This window comes from Panthera tigris, chromosome E2 (genome assembly GCF_018350195.1).
Source record: "Panthera tigris isolate Pti1 chromosome E2, P.tigris_Pti1_mat1.1, whole genome shotgun sequence".
Taxonomy (NCBI): Eukaryota; Metazoa; Chordata; class Mammalia; order Carnivora; family Felidae; genus Panthera; species Panthera tigris.
In genome coordinates, this window is record NC_056674.1 from 19839604 (window position 1) to 19857493 (window position 17890).

At 49.1% G+C, this 17890-nt stretch overlaps 1 protein-coding gene across 1 annotated transcript; it reads left to right on the top strand.

Moving 5' to 3' along the window:
* The first annotated feature begins 14778 nt into the window (after positions 1 to 14778).
* On the top strand, positions 14779 to 17033 carry CEBPA (CCAAT enhancer binding protein alpha). The gene has a single exon (XM_007096935.2). It carries the CDS (start codon positions 14969 to 14971, stop codon positions 16043 to 16045), a length of 1077 nt encoding a protein of 358 aa, XP_007096997.2. The 5' UTR covers positions 14779 to 14968; the 3' UTR covers positions 16046 to 17033.
* Positions 17034 to 17890: the final 857 nt, after the last annotated feature.

The window sequence follows — 17890 nt, forward strand, 5'->3', positions numbered from 1 at the left end:
TTCTCTCCCCCACTGAATAGTCTTGCCACCCCTGTCAAAACATCAACTTACCATAGACACATGGGTTTATTTCTGGGCTCTTAATTTTATTCTATTGATCCACCTCTCCTTATGCCAGTACCCTCACTGTCTCAATTACTTTTGCTTTGTAATACATTTTGAAATTAGACAGCGCTAAGTCCTCCAAATATTATTTTTCTTTTCAAGGTTGTTTGGGATACTCTGGGTTCCTTGAGTTGCATATAAGTTTTAGGATCAGTATGTCAATTTCTACAAAGAAGCCAGCAGAGATTCTGATAGGGATTGTGTTGAATAAAATAAACTTTTTAAATGGTGTATTCATTACTATGTTATTATTATTTCATGGGAAAATGGGAATAAAGTAGCATTCACCAAGTGGCTTCATAACACAACTTCAGGAGTTCACAGATGTCAGTGTGTGTCATCATTTGGATCCAGAATTGCCAAATTCTCACTCTATTGCTTCCTTCGGAACCTTTCAAAACAATACTTCCTTCTCCATCTATGTGGAACAATTTAGGCCTATAGCATTTCTAATCTGCATTACTGAAGCATCTTCCGGAAGCCACTCTGCCTTTACTCTGATCTCCTTCAACGTATCCTCCAACTTTAAGTCAGAATCAGCCACCTAAAAATCAAACATGATTCTCTCTCCTCCTTTTGCAAAACACTTCAGTGACTATCCGTGACCATGAAGATAAAGCTCAAATTCCTTAATATACCTATAAGGCTCTTCTAAGTCTCGCTTCTACTCATCTGCTGCTTATCTTTTATCCCTCCTCAGTAATACCAACCCAACTCTATATTTCGGGCATGCCAGAAATCTACAGTCCCCAGGTACACCAGCCACCCTGATGCCTGCACTGGCACACGTGTGGCCTTTACTAGAATGCCTTTCCCTGTCATCTATCTGGAAATCTATGATGATGGTGATGATGATGATAGAACAGACATGTATTTGGTATTAAAATTTAAGCCATAAGAAGTATATAAAATTGAAATTAAAAGATCTTCTCCTATTCTCAACCTCCAGTCACATCCTTTTGTTCTATCAATTTTTACTTTATGTATTTTGAGGCTCCATTATCAGGTGCATACACATTTATGATAATCATATCTTTATAATGTATTGACCTTTATATCATTATGAAGCATCCCCTTTTCTGGTAATACTCTTTGCCTTTAATACTATTTTACTGATGTTTTTATAATCACTCTAACCTTCTTATGTTTAAGGTTTACATGATATATCTTTTCCCAACCATTGATTTTTCAACCTGTTTGAGTCTTTATATTTAAAGCGCATTGCTCCTCGACAGCATATAATTGGGCTTTGCACTTTTATTCATTCTGACAACCTCTGCCTTTTAATTAGAATACTAGTCCTTTTTATTTAATATAATTATTTATATAGTTAGATTTAAGCCTATAATTTTACTATTTGTTTTCTGCTCACCCTTTCCATTTCTTTTTCTGTTTCTCTTCCTTCCTTTTGAGTAACTGAATGTTTTAGAATTCCATTTTAACTTGCCTATTGGGTTTTGTGCCTATGTCTTTTTGCTTTACTTTTTAGTTATTGCTCTAGGATTACAATATACATCCTCAGTTTTTCATAGTCTGCTAAGAGTTTATATTGCACCACTTCACATAAAATGTAGAAAGCTTGCAATCATATAGGTCCATTTATAGCCCCTAAACTTTATGCTATAATTGTTGTAATTATTACATCCACATGCATTATAAACCTCATAATACCATGTTATGGTTTTTTTTTTTTTGCTTTAAACAATTATTTATATTTTAAAGAAATGAAGGACAAAAACTGTCTTTTATATTTATCCACATATTTATCATTCCTAATGACATTCATTTCATCCTGCAGATCTGGGTTTCCATCTGGTTTCACTTTCCTTCAGTGTGACAAACTTTCTTTAGTAATTCTTGCAGTACAGGTTGGCTGCTGACAAATGCTCTTAGCTTTTCTTTAACCTAAAAATATCTTTATTTCACCTTTATTCTTGAAGGATATATTCACTAGATCTAGATTTCTGGGTAGACCTTTTTTTCTTTCCCACCAGTACTTTCAAGATGTTGTTCCACTGCCTTCCAGTCTCCTTTGTTTCTGATAGAAGTCCAAGGTCATTTGAGTGTTTGTTTCCCTGAATGTAATGTGTCATCTTTTTTTCATTTTTTTTTCAATATATGAAATTTACTGTCAAATTGGTTTCCATACGACACCCAGTGCTCATCCCTAAAGGTGCCCTCCTCAATACCCATCACCCACCCTCCCCTCCCTCCCACCCCCCATCAACCCTCAGTTTGTTCTCAGTTTTTAAGAGTCTCTTATGGTTTGGCTTATCTGACTACTTTCAAGATTTTGTTTTCATCCAGTTTTCAGCAATTGGACTACAACGTCCCTAGGCATGTTGTTGTTTTCAAGATCCTGCTTTGGAGTTTCCTGAGCATTTTGAATCTATAAACGTTTGCCTCTGCCAAATTTAGCCATTTCTTTCAACTATTTCTTCAAGCATTTTCAGTCCCGTTTTTTTCTCTCCTCTCCTTCTAGGGCTCCAATCACATGTGTGTTAAATCTTTTGACATTACCCCACAGGTCTTTTAGGAACTGCTCAGTTATTTTCAGTCTTTTTAAAAAAGATGTATGATCTTCAGGCTGGATAACTTCTACTGAATTATCTTTAATTTTACTGAATCTTTATTTTGTCCTCTTTTCTGCTTTTAGAGCCATCAAGTGAATTTTTAAATTTCCGATATTGCAATTTTCATTTCTAATACTGACTTTTTCATTTCCAGGATTTCTACTTGGTTCTTTTTTATGATTTATGTTCTGCTGAGATTTTCTGTTATTCTCTTAATGGACAACCATGTTTCCTATATATCTCCTTGGGCATAGTGTTAATACTTTAAAATCCTTGTCTGCTGTTCCAGTATCTGAGTCATGTTGGGGTTGGTCTCCATTGGTTGTGTTTTTTGTTTTTTGGGTTTTTTTTTTTTTTTTTTGGAATGAGTGGTGTTATCTTGTTTTTCTGGAAGGTTAGAAAATTATATTTTGTATCCTAGACATCGTGAATGATGCTTTGTAGAATCTCTGGATTCTGTAACGTTCCTCTGGAAAAAAAGCTGATTCAGATTTTGCCATGCAGTAAATTTGACTGAATTCACACTGTAAATTTTGTCTCCTCTGTGGTGGGTGGCCTGGTCTGCTGCTTGGTGTCTGTGCCATGCATGTGCAGATTAGGAGTCAACCAGAGATTTGGGTAGAATTTGTGCACAGAATTTGGGCACCACCTCCCCTTTCTTGGATACTCTTTCCCCACTTTCCAGTAACTGCGGTTGTCCTAAACTGTGTCCTCTGGTTCTTCATCAAGCCAGTAATACTGATAGATTTCCTATCAGAATTTTAGCTGCCCTGCCTGCAGAGACTGGGGCCTGCCTTGAGGATAAGTGCTTTTAAAAAAAAAAAATCTTTTTTTTAATGTTTATTTATTTATTTATTTTTAATTTTTTTTTTTAACGGTTTATTTATTTTTGAGACAGAGAGAGACACAGCATGAACGGGGGAGGGGCAGAGAGAGAGGGAGACACAGAATTGGAAGCAAGCTCCAGGCTCTGAGCCATCAGCCCAGAGCCCGACGCGGGGCTCAAACTCGCGGACCGCGAGATCGTGACCTGAGCTGAAGTTGGACGCTTAACCGACTGAGCCACCCAGGTGCCCCAATGTTTATTTATTTTTGATGGAGAGAGAGAGAGAGAGAGAATATGAGCAGGGGAGGCGCAGAGAGAGAGGGAGACACAAAATCTGAAGCAGGCTCCAAGCTGTCAGTAAAAAGCCCGACACTGGGCTCGAACCCACAAACCAGGAGATCACAACCTGATCCGAAGTTGGATACTTAACCAACTGAACCACCCAGGCGCCCTGAGGCTCAGTAAATGCTTTTTAAAGAAATTCACACTGTGATGGTTTTTTCTTCTAAGTGTCGACTTTCCCCCAGCATCTGCCTGCTTTTTTCATTCTCCAGTATCTTCAGGTAGTTGAGTTTTAGATTTTGTCCAGAGCTTCTAGTTGGATATATCATTTTATTTTTGTTGATTCATTCTAAAGAAGTCTTTGGCCAGAAAAAAAAAAATGCTAGGAATCCTGATCTCATTGTTAAGGGATTTTGATTTTTAAGATTTATAATAGGGAATTTTCTAACACCCTATGTTAGTCTTATTTTGTACCCTTATTGGTAAAGTTGATCCTCAACATTTAAGAGCTATTAATGGGTTATTGTATTTAATCCTCACAACTCCTCTGTGGGGCAAAGATGGCTTTATTACCCCCATTTTAGAGACAATAAAACTGAGCAAGAAAGGTGAAGCTGCTTGTCAAAGTCACTGTGCATGAGTGGCATTCAAACCAGCCCCTTACTCCACAGCATGTCTTCGTTCATCTGGCTATGAGACACCGCTTGCAAAGAGGGCAAGTTACCAGGGCCAAGCCATAGCTGGAGAGAGAAGGTGGAAGGAGTCATCTGTGACTTTGATCTTGGCCCAGGTCTCGTTAGTCATCCAAGTCAGAGCCTTATCCCAGCTGGGCAAAACCAACAGAATCCACGCTAACTAGTTAAAGAGAATAAAGTTAAAGAAGAGTTCGAGAAAATGGTAGGAAGTTGGCAACGTCTCTAGGAAGACCAGAGGATCCAGAGTAGAGGCTGTGTGGCCAGCCTGCATACGTGTAGCACCCCAAACACTCCTGGTCATTCTCCCAAAGTGAAGTCCAGCAGCACCTGTTCCTACACACCTCTCAGTCGTGCCAACGGCTCTTGTCAGTGTGTACATTGTCAGTTCTTCCTCACATGCCTCATCCCAGCTGGAAGAGGGCGTTTCTGGCTTCTGCGTGGGGAGGTGGGACATCCCCGGATGTTGGAAGGATGTTCAAATGGTGCTGGGCAACCAAAGAATTCAATCAATGTGCACATTCCATGTTAGTGAGCCATTGGGCAGATCCTGTGTGACCTGCTTTTCTTATAATAATTTCTCCCAGTAAGAGGCCAGAACAACCCCTTTCTATGCTGCCTGACTTTGAGTTTCCCTCGTTTAGAGAAAAGCCAAACTCTGCTAGCAGACAGTTTTATAGGAGCATGACTCACGCTGGCTTTTGTTTAACTGTTATTGCACCTTGACTATGATAAAGTGACTGCATTTGGAATGTAAGCTGGATTTTTCTAATCAATTATAATAAAAATCAGATTCTAAAGATACACTCGCTGAAACTCTCAATTTGTTCAGGGTCACCTCCAAGTTATTGACCAAACAGCAAGGCTTTGTAATAGCGCTCCCCTGGTTCCCAAGACTGAGCTGGGATCTGGGCCGTGGGGGGTTATCTAGCCAAAAGGGAGTGTCTGGACAGCTTAGTGGGTTATGTGCTTTCCAAGTGACCTTTGGAATTTTGACTGAAAATGGCAGAGACGGAACCAATTGGAGGGATGGGAAGGGATAACCCTGCCCCACCCGCAGTCCCTGAACTGCTTAAATCAATATGCTCAGGAAGCTCAATCCCATATTTGGGGTAAATGAGTTCATGTCGCAGGAAAGAATTTTACTGTAACTGATCGGTTTATAGATTTTCTTGGGGACTGCAATGAAAAGTTTGGGCTTTTATGGTCATTTGGTCCTGTTCAGTTATAGAAAAACTAAATTACACTCCCTTCATATTATCCCAAGACTAGTGTTCTCGGGGAATATTCAGCAATCGTGTTTTGCAATTTTTGGAGTAACCCCAATTCCTTACGAGGTAATTATTGTTTAGTTCATTTATATATCTTAATGTACAATAAAAATGTCTAACCTGCTTGCAAGTCCTTCTCCAGTTTTCCTAAGTGCCCTTCCTGAGATGTTCTAGACAGAGATGAGCATACGTATAGGCCCTTCCCCTTCTTTTTACACAAATGGAGATATATTATACACGTTTTCTGCACTGTATATATACATATGTACACACTTATATACGTGTGTATGTGTATTTTATATTAACATATTATGTATGTATATATGTATTTTTATATATGCATATATTATATATATATATGTGTGTGTAAATGAACATATCAGAGCTTTTTCCATATGTGTTCATATAGATTTTCATCCTTTTTCACAAAGACACAGGATAATTAATCAGCTATCCACGATTATTTATCTGGTCTTCTATTAACAGGCAGACATTCAGCCAGCCTTTTGCAATTATAAATAGTGCTTTGGTCAATACCTATGTATGTAACTCTTTTGTACACATGAGAGTTTATGGGATTACATTTCTGTAAGGGGGAATTGTTAAGAGAAGGGCTAACGACACTTTCAACTTAGATAGGTATTTTTAAATTGTTCTCCAGAGAAACTGGATCAATATATAATCCTGCCTGTTTGCTCTATCCATTTATCTGTATAGCAAATTATCAGACGTTTTTATCTTTACCCACCTGACCGGTGTAGTTTTAATTTGTATATCTTTTATTCAGAGAATCGGCATTTTTAAACATGTTTAAAATTCATTTGCATTTGCTGGGTTTTTTTATTTATAAACTCTCTGTAAATGCCCGTTTTCTTTTGAATTGGTATTTTTTTTTTCACACTGACTTGTAGAAGTTCTTTATATATACAAATACTTGAGCTTTTCTCATTTAAAATAAAGCTGACTTGTTAAACATAGAACTAAATGTGATTCAGTGGCTATGACTCGGTAAGATTCTCCCTATGAGCAAATTCACAAGTCAGACAACAATTTATTCTCAGGGCACATTTTCGGATGTTTTAACATGGAAAATAGGGTCATTCAAAAGCATTTTGAAGTTATTTACGAAACTATGCAATCCATTGTGGCATTATATATTTGTAGAGTAAATGAAGGTGACTTTAAAACATTTTATAGTTTATAAAACTATAAAAATTATAAAACTGTAAAATTAAGGTGACTTAAAATATTTTTATAGTTTATAAAACTATAAACGTAATAGATACATACTCATCTGCTTAAAAAGTCCAATATACACAAGTGTATAAATTTAAAAGAACAAGTTCTCTCTCGTCCTACAAAGGCAACACCACTGTTAACAGTTTGGTGTGTATTTCTCCCAACTTCTCTCTGTACACTGACTATATGTATATTTTAATAATTTTTTTTTTTTCCCAGAGAAGGGAAGCTACATGCTGTTCTCCAGCCTGCTTCTTTTCAGGTAGGGGTGAATCCTGGGTGTCAAGAATGGTAACGTTTGCAAACTCTTTTTGAACTGTTTGTTTCTGTTTGAAGATGCACCCGAAGACATAAATCCTTGGAATCAGCCAGAAGGAATGGGGTCAATATGGTGGGTGCACGGAAGTGCGAGGGAAACGTACCCCATCTCCTGAGTGATGGGGTTCCGTCAGGTCCACATGCTGAAGTACCCCCTCCCTTCCATGGGAGCCTGCCAGGAGGAAGGCCCGTTTTCTCCGGTGGATCTGATATCCAGCCATGCCCAAAGACGAAGTCTTGCTCTCCTGGGGCACCTTCCCAACAGTGCCCCACAGGCAGAGGGGCTCTCTGCAGCCAAGGCAGAGGGGCGCTTCAAGGCTGTCTGGACTGAGGGTTTGCACTCCCCGAACGAGCCCAGTTCTGGAGGCCTCCCCGCACCAAGCCTTGTGTCCTAACCGGGCTACATCTCTCCAGAGAAAGGGGCCATTTTTCCTCCCTGCAGAGGCACTCTCTGCTCAGCCAAGCCCCTGGGGGCCACATCTGCCTGAAGGGGCTTCTTATGAGTTAGCCCAGAAGCACTATGAGGACTCTCCAGGCCCTGGCAGTCCTGCCTGGCATGGCTTCAGGAGGCTCTGGATGGGTCTGCCCTTGGGGAGCCCTAACTTAGGGGGTCGGGTCTTCCCGAGCATCTTTCGGGGCCACCCTTGAGCTGCTCTGCTAGGCTCGGGGACGAACTGAGTTCTGGGAGGGTGGCCGGGTAGCAGTTTTCTTGAATAGAATCCATTCTGTGTTCATTCGACAAATATTTGAGGCTCTACCATATGCCAAGGCCTGTTGTAGCTCTGGAAATAGGCAGAACAGGACAGACAAGGTCCTGTCTTTGTGGAGCTGGCATTCTAGTTGGGGGAAGCCAGACAGGGAACAAGTAAAATAAGTAAACAAGACCATTTTCCAGAGAGTGCTAGGAGGAAAATAGAACGCACAATGGCCTCAGGAGTGATGGGGGAGGGGTGGCTACTGTGCAACTCGGGCCTCCGAGGAAGCTCTTGGAGAATGGGAGAGAATGTGAGAGACTCTGAGAGACTGTGAGACTGAGATGACAGGGAAGGAATTGCTCCAACATCAGGAAGGAGCTTCCAAGGAGCCGGCAGAGCAAAGCGCAATGCCTGGAGGCTGGGAGATGCTAAGCTTGGCACACAGCAGACTGGGGAGCGGGGAGGAGTGAGGAGTCCGAGGACCTAAGAGAGGTGAGGGCCAAATCATGAGGGGCCTCACGGCCACGTTGGGACATTCACTGCACATCTTCTCCTGGAAGGCGGGGGGGGGGGGGGGGGGTGCGTGTCACAGGGGTTGACAGAGGTGAGGGACATGGACTGAATGCACGTCTAATGGGAAACTCGGCTGTTTTGTGAGGAGAGTTGGGGGTCAAGGAGGTAGGGAGGGTGGCAGGGAGACCAGTTAGAGGCTGCTGCGGTGGGGGAGGGTGGCCACTGGAACCAGGATGTCTGTGGTGAGAGGGAGAAAAGGGCTGAACTGGGGACACGAGGTTGGAATTATTGCTGACAGACGTGTCTTCCAACAGAAGTAGAGCCAGGGGCCTCCAGACAAGGCCGGGAGCACTGGCGTCACTGCCCTCCTGCTCATGTGGAATGAGTGTGGCCCCCTCCACGGTGCCGAGACCCTGCCGGGCAGACCCCCAGGACCATTCTTAGACTCATGAACGAGGATCCCACTCATGCCCTCCTCTTGCTGCTCCCTTCCCTCAGGGTGAGGAGCCTACTGGACAAGAAACGCCATGCCCAGACAGCCCCGAGCCAGCTGCCTTGGCCAACGTGGGCCCTTTCACCAGGCATTCAGCAGTGGGCACACTCATCAAGGGGAGACAGGAAGGCAGCAATTTTCAGGGGGGGACGGCAGTGTTGGAGCCCTGTGCTGGGAACCTACTCCCACCTGACTAAGGATCCCTCCAGTGGAGGATGGCACCGGGAAGGAAGAGAAGGAGACGGTGGCCCTCCCGGCACCATGTTCCAGAGTCAACTTCTAAATTCAAACCTGGCCTTCCAGGACATGACAAAGATTTATTTGTCAAGGCAGAAAGGTAGAACATATTTTATCTGCCAGTCTGTTCGTTTGACTGATAACTTTTGGTATTTAAACAGATGGTATGTGGACTGCCATTTGTATTCTTGTCCCAGATCCCACAAGAATGTGCAATGGGCCTGCCCACATCCACTGCTTGCTTCCTGCAGTGTTCTCCAAATACCGGATGGGGAGTTCCGGGGTCCATCAGCTACCAACGGAGTTTTCTAACAAAACAGAATATAAGACTTTCCTTGGTTTGCTGAACAAAATTAAGATAATGGATAGAATTCTCTGAATTTTCATTTTTGACTCAGTTTTCTTTCTCTAAATTTTTTTACTGCCTGCTACTGCTTATCTGTTAGTAAGTTGCAAGCAAATGAGATAAACAAACAAGGCGGAAAAATCCGTACATACATGATGGTAAATGAAACTTCAGAGAAAACTGGAAACAGTTGATTCTGATGAATCTGACAGTAGGGGTCTTTTATGGATCTGAGTACTCATGGTTATGGTTTTATATGGTACACATATAATATAGTGACATTTCCTAACAGTTAAAGAATTTCTAGTTCATGGTATTGCGATTAATTATGCCCAGTAATGTTCTGTATGACTCCTAAGTGCCTTTGCCCTAGAACCAGCTGAGAATGCACTATAGTGAATTATTGCCCCCAGTTTACAGAAAAGAAGACAGAGGCTCAGAGAAATTCAACTTGCCCGAGATCACCCAGCTAGTAAATGGTGAATTTAACTGGCCTCCTAGTGATCTAGGATGTACACTCTACTGAGGAATAAAAATGGTTTCCCCAAGTGTCCAGAGGCTGTTGGTAAGAAACACGAGACTCTTGATCGACTGTTCATTGGGTTCATCTGCTGTACCTACCAATATCTAAAACATAAAAATGAATTAGTATAAAACTCATTAGCCAGTGCATTTATCATAAAAAGTAACTTGCATTCTGTTTTGTGTGTCTAAGTTTTAGCAGGGTCTTTAAGAGCATTTTATTAAAACACTGTATTAGACATATTGTATGAGATTCTCATGCCCCCTAGTCAGAGCACAAACTGCACCTGGGAAGTGTAGCGTTCTTGTCTTTTGTCTTTTCTTAGTCCTTATTTATTATCTTAATGAGTCCTGCTTTGGAGTGACCAATCTCCTATCCATTAAGCTTTCGATAAAGCTAGAAAACTTAAAGCTGGTTCCCATCTTGCTCTTCAGAATTTGATGAACTCTCAAACTTATATACGAATTCTTTTGTATGCCTTGCATTAGGAAGGTTGAATCAAAGTAAAACAAAAAAATTTCCCAGGCCTCCGTTTGTCTCCTCAGAATGGTTAACCCTGGGAATGACCCTGGAATCGGGCTCCATCCCAGGGCGCCCAACACTCAGCACCACAATGCATGGAGGTGGGGGCTCCCCTCTCCCCACCGGGCCAGCCCTCCCCCAGCTCAGAAGAGCCTCCTCTTGTGAGCTGGCTGGAGCACAATTCACACCTATGAAATGCATTTTCACTTCTGTTGCTGATTTTCTCCTTTGTAAAAAGTAGAGCCAGAGCTGCCTCTCCTCTCCCCTGGCCCCTGCAGTGGCAGAAGCCAGGCCCTGGTGAGCCTGCAGCCTGTGGGACTTGGGGTGGGTCCCGGTCCCGAGGCCCCGCCTGCTGAGCACATTGAGGCCAAGGCACTTGGAGAGTTCTCCCTCAGGGCTCTCCTCGGGAGCTGCCAAGTGTCATAAATTAAGACAAAAAAGGATAGTAAAGGTGGTCAGAGAGAGGATTTATGCGCTTCTCTTATTACTGGCGCCATGTCAGTTGAGCGGGAGCCACACAGCCATCTCCCTCCCCAGTGAGTCCAGCCAAATGCTGACTGCCCACGCATCCTATCAGGCCACAACCCCCTGCCAGCCGTGGGCACCTCCCATGGAAAGTGGTTCCACAACCCTGGGGTCTCACCCAGGATCTAGAGCCAATTCTTACATCAGGGCTTGGACAGCTCCGGGACACTCCTGCACCGCAGACCCACAGACCACTACCTGCCCCCGAATCGCTTCCTTCCATCCCCTAGATGTTCTCTTAGACCTCAAAGGGAAAACTAAAATATGGCAGGTAGGTCCTGGCGGCTGTTCCTGGCCGACTGTCCTCTTCTCCAGAGCCACGAAGCAGGCAGGCGGGTGTCCTGCAGCTGACCCCAAGGGGCTTGGAGGAGATCCTCTATTTTCTCTGCGCTACATATGTCGGCAGATGGTACCCCCAGACAAAAGCCAGGCATTCAGCCCCCACCCAGACCCCAAGTCCTGACATTCAAATCCATCCCTGTCCTCCACCCCCACCTGGGGCCTCAGGTCTCCATCGTTTTTCATCTGGTCCACCCTCCCCTGCCCAGCCTCTACCACAGTGCCCTTTCAGGAACTCAAACTGGATCACAGTGCTTGCCTGCTAAAAGCTGGACAGCCAAAGCCTTTGGGATGGCTCTCTCCTTCACTGGGAGTGGCCTTGGCCATGAACCCAGCCCTGTCTGTGGATCCAGCCTTATCTAGGCCCCTCCCCAGCAATCCCTGCACTCCAGCCCGCCACACATCTTGTCCTTTGTTATCAGAACATGCCAGGCACTCACTCGCAGCCTCTCCACCTTTGCACCTGCCGTTCCGTCTGCCCATCCTTCCAGCAAATTCCTGCTCATCCTTCGAGGTGCAGCTCAAAGGTCTACTCCTGCATGAAACCCTCTCTCACCACCTGTCTTGGCTCGTAAGACAAGTGCCATAACAAAATACCAGAGACTGTGTGGCTTAAACAACAGCCATTCATTTTCTCACAGTTCTGGAGACTGGAAGCTACAGACAAGGATGCATGGTTGGACTCTGGTGAGAGCTCTCTTCCGGGCTTGCACACTCTGCCTTCTCCCTGTGTCCTCACATGGCAGAGGGAGGAAGGGAGGCAGGAAGGGAGAGAGAGAGAGAGAGAGAGAGAGAGATTTCCTTCTTCTTTTCTTATAAGGCCTATCAAATTAGAACCCCAACCTTACTTCATTTAATCTTATTACCTCCTAAAAACTGCATCTCAGAATACAGTCATACTGGGGATAGGGCTTTGACATATGAATTGGGGGGAGGGTCACAATTTAGCCCAGAATACCTCCCCAGACAAAGGTGGCTGCTGCTTCTCTTTGAGCCCCATATTCACCAGGGGAGGGTGTCCCTTTCCCATCCCCTGCCTTTTTGGAGTCACCTGTTCTGTGGGAAGGCCACTGTCTCCGAGCAGACCTTGTGAGCCGACCTATCTCCCGCCCGGAGCTCTGAGAGGGCAGGAGCCACCTCTCACTCATCCGGGGGCCCTGAGCACCTTGCACAGAGCAGGCCTCCTGGGGAGAATTCTGGTTCTGCTGTGAGGACCTGTGGCACTGGATGTGGGCCCCACTTGGTGCCCCTGTTACCCCTACACGCCCTTATTGATCAGGCCTTACTCCTCTGCTGTCGAGAAAGCCTCTGTGGTCTCCTCCCATCCTAAGAGGTTGCATTCTTGCTGCCTGTGCTGGAAACAGCAACCCTGCTCAGTAGACCAGGTGTCCATGCTAGGAACAGGACACTCTCAGTAGCTTGTGCTTTGCTGCTACCCTGCCACGGCTGTTATTTTTAGCACTCACTGCAGAAAAAAACTGAAAATCTCACTGCATGTGTTCAGGTTTCCTCCAGGTCTCCTCAGGGGCCTGGTGCAGAAATGGGTCCTGCCTCTGGCCCAGAGAGCTGCTCCGGGCTCACAGAGGTTATTTATTTAATATATTTACTTTTACTCCCAGGCCAAAAGCTTAAAATATCTTGTGTATGAGCCCTGGACCAAAAAATGAAGCAGTTGGGCCATTAATCATTGGGAATATGTTGAATAGGAACTTGATTAAAGCACAGTATGTGTTCCCCAGACGAAGCTGCTTCTTTACAGTGACCACAGTGGAAGCTTGGCCTCCCGGGGCCGGCTGTGCTTTTGTGGGGCGCCTCCTTGAGGGCTCGGGGGAGGGCTCTGGCGCCTTGCCAGGCTCTGGAAGGCCGCCGTCTGCGAGGGGGTCTTGACCTGCGCAGCCCCGCTTTTCTCAAACAGGGACACCTCCGACCAACACCCAGACGGTGTCGGGCTCCAGCGCACAATCTTAAGGGGCGGTGGGGGGTAGAGGCAGGAGCGAACTGCCGGCCCAGGAGGCTCCCAGTGCAGTCCGGCTGCGCCCCTGGCCCGCCGGCGATCCCGGTATAGAACCAGCGAGGCGCCACGTGGCTGGAAGACGCGCTGCCTTAAACCCCTTCCTTCGGCTGCAGTGAATGCGGAGGAGGCGCCCTAGGGGCACCGGGGCCTGGCCGCCTTGTTCCCCAAGATCCCCGGAACACAGCGCCCTGCGTACCACTCGGCAGGGTTTTCCCGGTAGGTGATGGGACTCTGGGACGCCAAGATTCCCGAGGCCCCGGCTCCTTTGACACCCCCGCTCCCGCCCTGGAGCCCACTCGAATGGGGAGGGGTACGCTGCAGTGGATTCTGATCCCGATTTGGGATTTGAGTGAATTTGAGTCAAATTCTCCGCCTCCCTCTATGCGCCCCACCTCGCCCCGGTACCCCAGCCCAGGAATCCAGCTCGGCCCGTCCCGCAGGAAAAAAAAAAAAAAAAAAAAAAAAAAAAATTGGCGGCCGAGAGCCGGGTAGCAGCGCCAGCCCCGCGCCTAGCAACCCTAGCGCTCCGGCTAGGAGAAGTAATTAAAAAGAAAAAGTTTTCCAAGCCCAAGCGGATGGACCGGCCGGGTCCTCCAGGCTCCGCGGCCGCAGCCGCCTCCCATTCCCTCCGCTCCCCGCGGGGTCCTAGTGCCCGGCCTTATAGAGCCCTTGGGACCCCAGAGGGCTTCGAGAGGCGGAGCGGGGGAGAGGTATTTCGGCGTGGAATCGGTGGGGTCATCAGGAGATCAGAGATAGAGACACAAAATCACCACGCTCCAGGACGCTGCCCCCCGCCTCTCCATGCCGCTGTATGCGCTGGGCCAGTACGTCCCAAACTGTTCCCTACCCCCCACCCCCGGCCCCTTCTCCACGCCGCAGCCTAGCAGAGAGACTCCGGCCCCGAAAAGGACGATTTCTAGCTTTTAAAGCGAGTCCGCGCCACAGTAACTCAGAGACCAAGAGTGGCCCTCCACCAGCCCACCCCCCTCCTCCGCGCAGCGTCTCGGTGCTCCCGGGCTCCCCGACCGTTGGCTGGAAGTGGGTGCCTCGGGGAAGCTAGAGGAGGGGGCCCCGTCACCGACCACGTGCGTGCGGGGGCGACAACTCGGCCCAGGGTAGGGCATCATGCGCGCGTCCGGGTTCGGCTGGCGGGGCAGGGGGTTAGTGGGCGTTGAGCCGGGGCCTCTCCTGGCCGGCGCTGCGCTCTGGCCCCACTCACCGCCCCCTCCGGAAGGCAGGCGCTAAGACCCAGGAGGCGCCGCTCCGCCGTCGGACACTAGAGGGCGAAGACCGCCCTGGTATAAATGCTGGTCCCGAGCGCGCCTGGCCATTAGCGACCGGGAGCTGCGCGGGCGCGAGGGAGTCGGGGCTCCGGGTGGTCGGCAGCAGCATAGGCGCCCCGCGCAGGCTGGAGGCCGCCGAGGCTCGCCATGCCGGGAGGACTGTAGCTCCCCCATGGAGTCGGCCGACTTCTACGAGGCGGAGCCGCGGCCCCCGATGAGCAGCCACCTCCAGAGTCCCCCGCACGCGCCCAGCAGCGCCGCCTTCGGCTTTCCCCGGGGCGCGGGCTCCGTGCAGCCCCCCGCCCCACCTGCCGCCCCAGAGCCGCTGGGCGGCATCTGCGAACACGAGACGTCCATCGACATCAGCGCCTACATCGACCCGGCCGCCTTCAACGACGAGTTCCTGGCCGACCTGTTCCAGCACAGCCGGCAGCAGGAGAAGGCCAAGGCGGCTGCGGCCCCCGCAGGAGCCGGCGGCGGTGACTTTGACTACACGGGCGCCCCCGGGGGGCCCGGCGGCGCCGCGATGCCGGGAGGGACGCACGGCCCCCCTCCTGGCTACGGCTGCGCCGCGGCCGGCTACCTGGACGGCAGGCTGGAGCCCCTGTACGAGCGCGTCGGGGCGCCGGCGTTGCGGCCGCTGGTGATCAAGCAGGAGCCGCGCGAGGAGGACGAGGCGAAGCAGCTGGCGCTGGCCGGCCTCTTCCCCTACCAGCCGCCGCCGCCGCCGCCGCCCCCGCACCCGCACCCACCGCCCGCGCACCTGGCCGCCCCTCACCTGCAGTTCCAGATCGCGCACTGCGGCCAGACCACCATGCACCTGCAGCCCGGCCACCCCACGCCGCCGCCCACGCCCGTGCCCAGCCCTCACCCAGCACCGGCTCTCGGTGCCGCTGGCTTGCCAGGCCCCGGCGGCGCGCTCAAGGGGCTGGCCGCCGCGCACCCCGACCTCCGCGCGGGCGGCGGCGGCGGCGGCGGCGGCGCGGGCAAAGTTAAGAAGTCGGTGGACAAGAACAGCAACGAGTACCGGGTGCGGCGCGAGCGCAACAACATCGCGGTGCGCAAGAGCCGGGACAAGGCCAAGCAGCGCAACGTGGAGACACAGCAGAAGGTGCTGGAGCTGACCAGTGACAATGACCGCCTGCGCAAGCGGGTGGAACAACTGAGCCGCGAACTGGACACGCTGCGGGGCATCTTCCGCCAGCTGCCCGAGAGCTCCCTGGTCAAGGCCATGGGCAACTGCGCGTGAGACTTGGGGCGGCGGGACCGCCCTGGGCCGGCCGCTGGCTGGGACCCAGGGAGTGGTTTCGGGTCTCCGGATCTCAAGACTGCCCCAGCGGCGCAGGCCGGGACTAGGAGATTCCGGTGCCGCCAGAAAGCCTGGCCTGCCGCGCGCGCCCCTTGCCTTCCTCTGCGCCAGATTCGGTGCGTCTAAGATGAGGGGTCAGGCAGTGGTTTCTCCCTGCCGGAGAGGAGAAGTGCCATGGGGCTCAGCCGGAAGCCCGGCAGCTCCAGTATTAAGGAATAACCTTGTGCCTTGGAAACGCAAACTCACCGCTCCGATTCCTACCGAGTAGGTGGAGCAAATACGTGCCTTGTCATTTTATTTGGAGGGTTCCTGCCTCATTCCTGAGGCTGCAGGCCTCCATGGGAGAAGGCAATGTGCGGCCTATGGCAGGAGAAAGGTTCAGGGAGCAGGGATCCCAACAAGCCGGCCCTAGCCGCTCCTCAATGCCTGTCCTCGGAGGGGAGGAGATACAGGGACTTGGAACGTTGTTCCCCTAGTCCTACATGAAGGTGGAGGGTCCCTAGTTCCTTGCCTCTAATCTCCCAGCCTGTGACAGGCTGGGCTTCCCTGGGCAGAACCCACTGAGATGGGGGGTCACCAGGTGACCAGTGGGAGCCCCCTGCCCCCAGTCAGATCAGAAAGTTAGGTCATGGGCGAGCTGTAAGGACATGTGTTCATGGGAGTGGTGGCCTGGTGGAAGAGGGAAACCCAGAGATCTGGTCGGGGGTGGGGGTGGGGTGAAGGGACACTGGGACCATCAGCCTTGTACTGTATGTTGCCAGCATTGCATACAAACATAAAGCACAATCTGTCCATCCCAGAGGGACCGAAGTTATGAGAAGCTTTCCAAATATTTTGCTTTATCAGCCGATATCAACACTTGTATCTGGCCTCTCTGTGTCCCAGCGGTGCCTTGAGCAATGTGAATGTGCACGTCTATGCTAAACCACCATTTTATTTGGTTTTTGTTTTGTTTTGGTTTTGCTCAGATACTTGCCAAAATGAGACTCTTTGTCAGCAGCTGCAGGGAGGGTCTGCGGCTCTCTTTCCTTTTGGTTTTTGGGATTGCTTTTGCTCCCAAGGGAACCAAAGAGGTGAGGTGGGCTTCCTCTTTCCCCGGGTGGGGGGGGGGTGATGGAGGGGGTGTGGGGCTATGGGCCTCGCTCCCCTCTGGCCTGGGCTGCCCACAGGCTTGCCCCCACCAGAGGCCCTGGCTCCTGGTCTGGAGGGAGGCGGCCTCCAGCCAGCACGCACAGATCGGCGGGGCTGGGAGCAGGGAAGGACAGCTTGGTTCTCTTCTTTGGGGAGAACGCAGAGTTTCATGCTAGATGTTTTATGTATTATATCTATAATATAAACATATCAAAGTAAATGTTGGTGTCTTTTTAAAACCAGAAAAGCTACTTCCAAGGTTTTCTGTGGGCCAGGTCACATTTGTAAATAATCACAGCATATTCTCTGGCTGAGATCCTGACTTTCATTAGCTCTCCCATCCTGAGCCCTTCTTTACATTAAGGGGGTGACTTCTCCCAACCGAGGCAAATAAAGGGCAGAAGGAGGATAGACTCCAAGCCGAGAAAGCCCAAAGCCTGAAGAGAGAGTCCCCTGGGGGCTGGTGGGGAGAGGTTGAGGGGAAGGTCATAGGGCCTTGGTGTGGCCTCTGACCAGCCCCTGGGAGGAGCAGAGGGGCTCAGAGAAGGGTCCTTCTGCCTGAAGTTGCCACAGGCTCTATGGGACTTGAATAGGCCTGGCCCAGTAGCTCCAGGCTCCAGGGGTCCTTTGGCCACATTTGCTTCTCGATCACCT

Excerpts from the sequence above, each read along its gene's own strand:
- CEBPA (XM_007096935.2), top strand. The coding sequence starts at position 14,969 with ATGGAGTCGGCCGACTTCTACGAGGCGGAGCCGCGGCCCCCGATGAGC.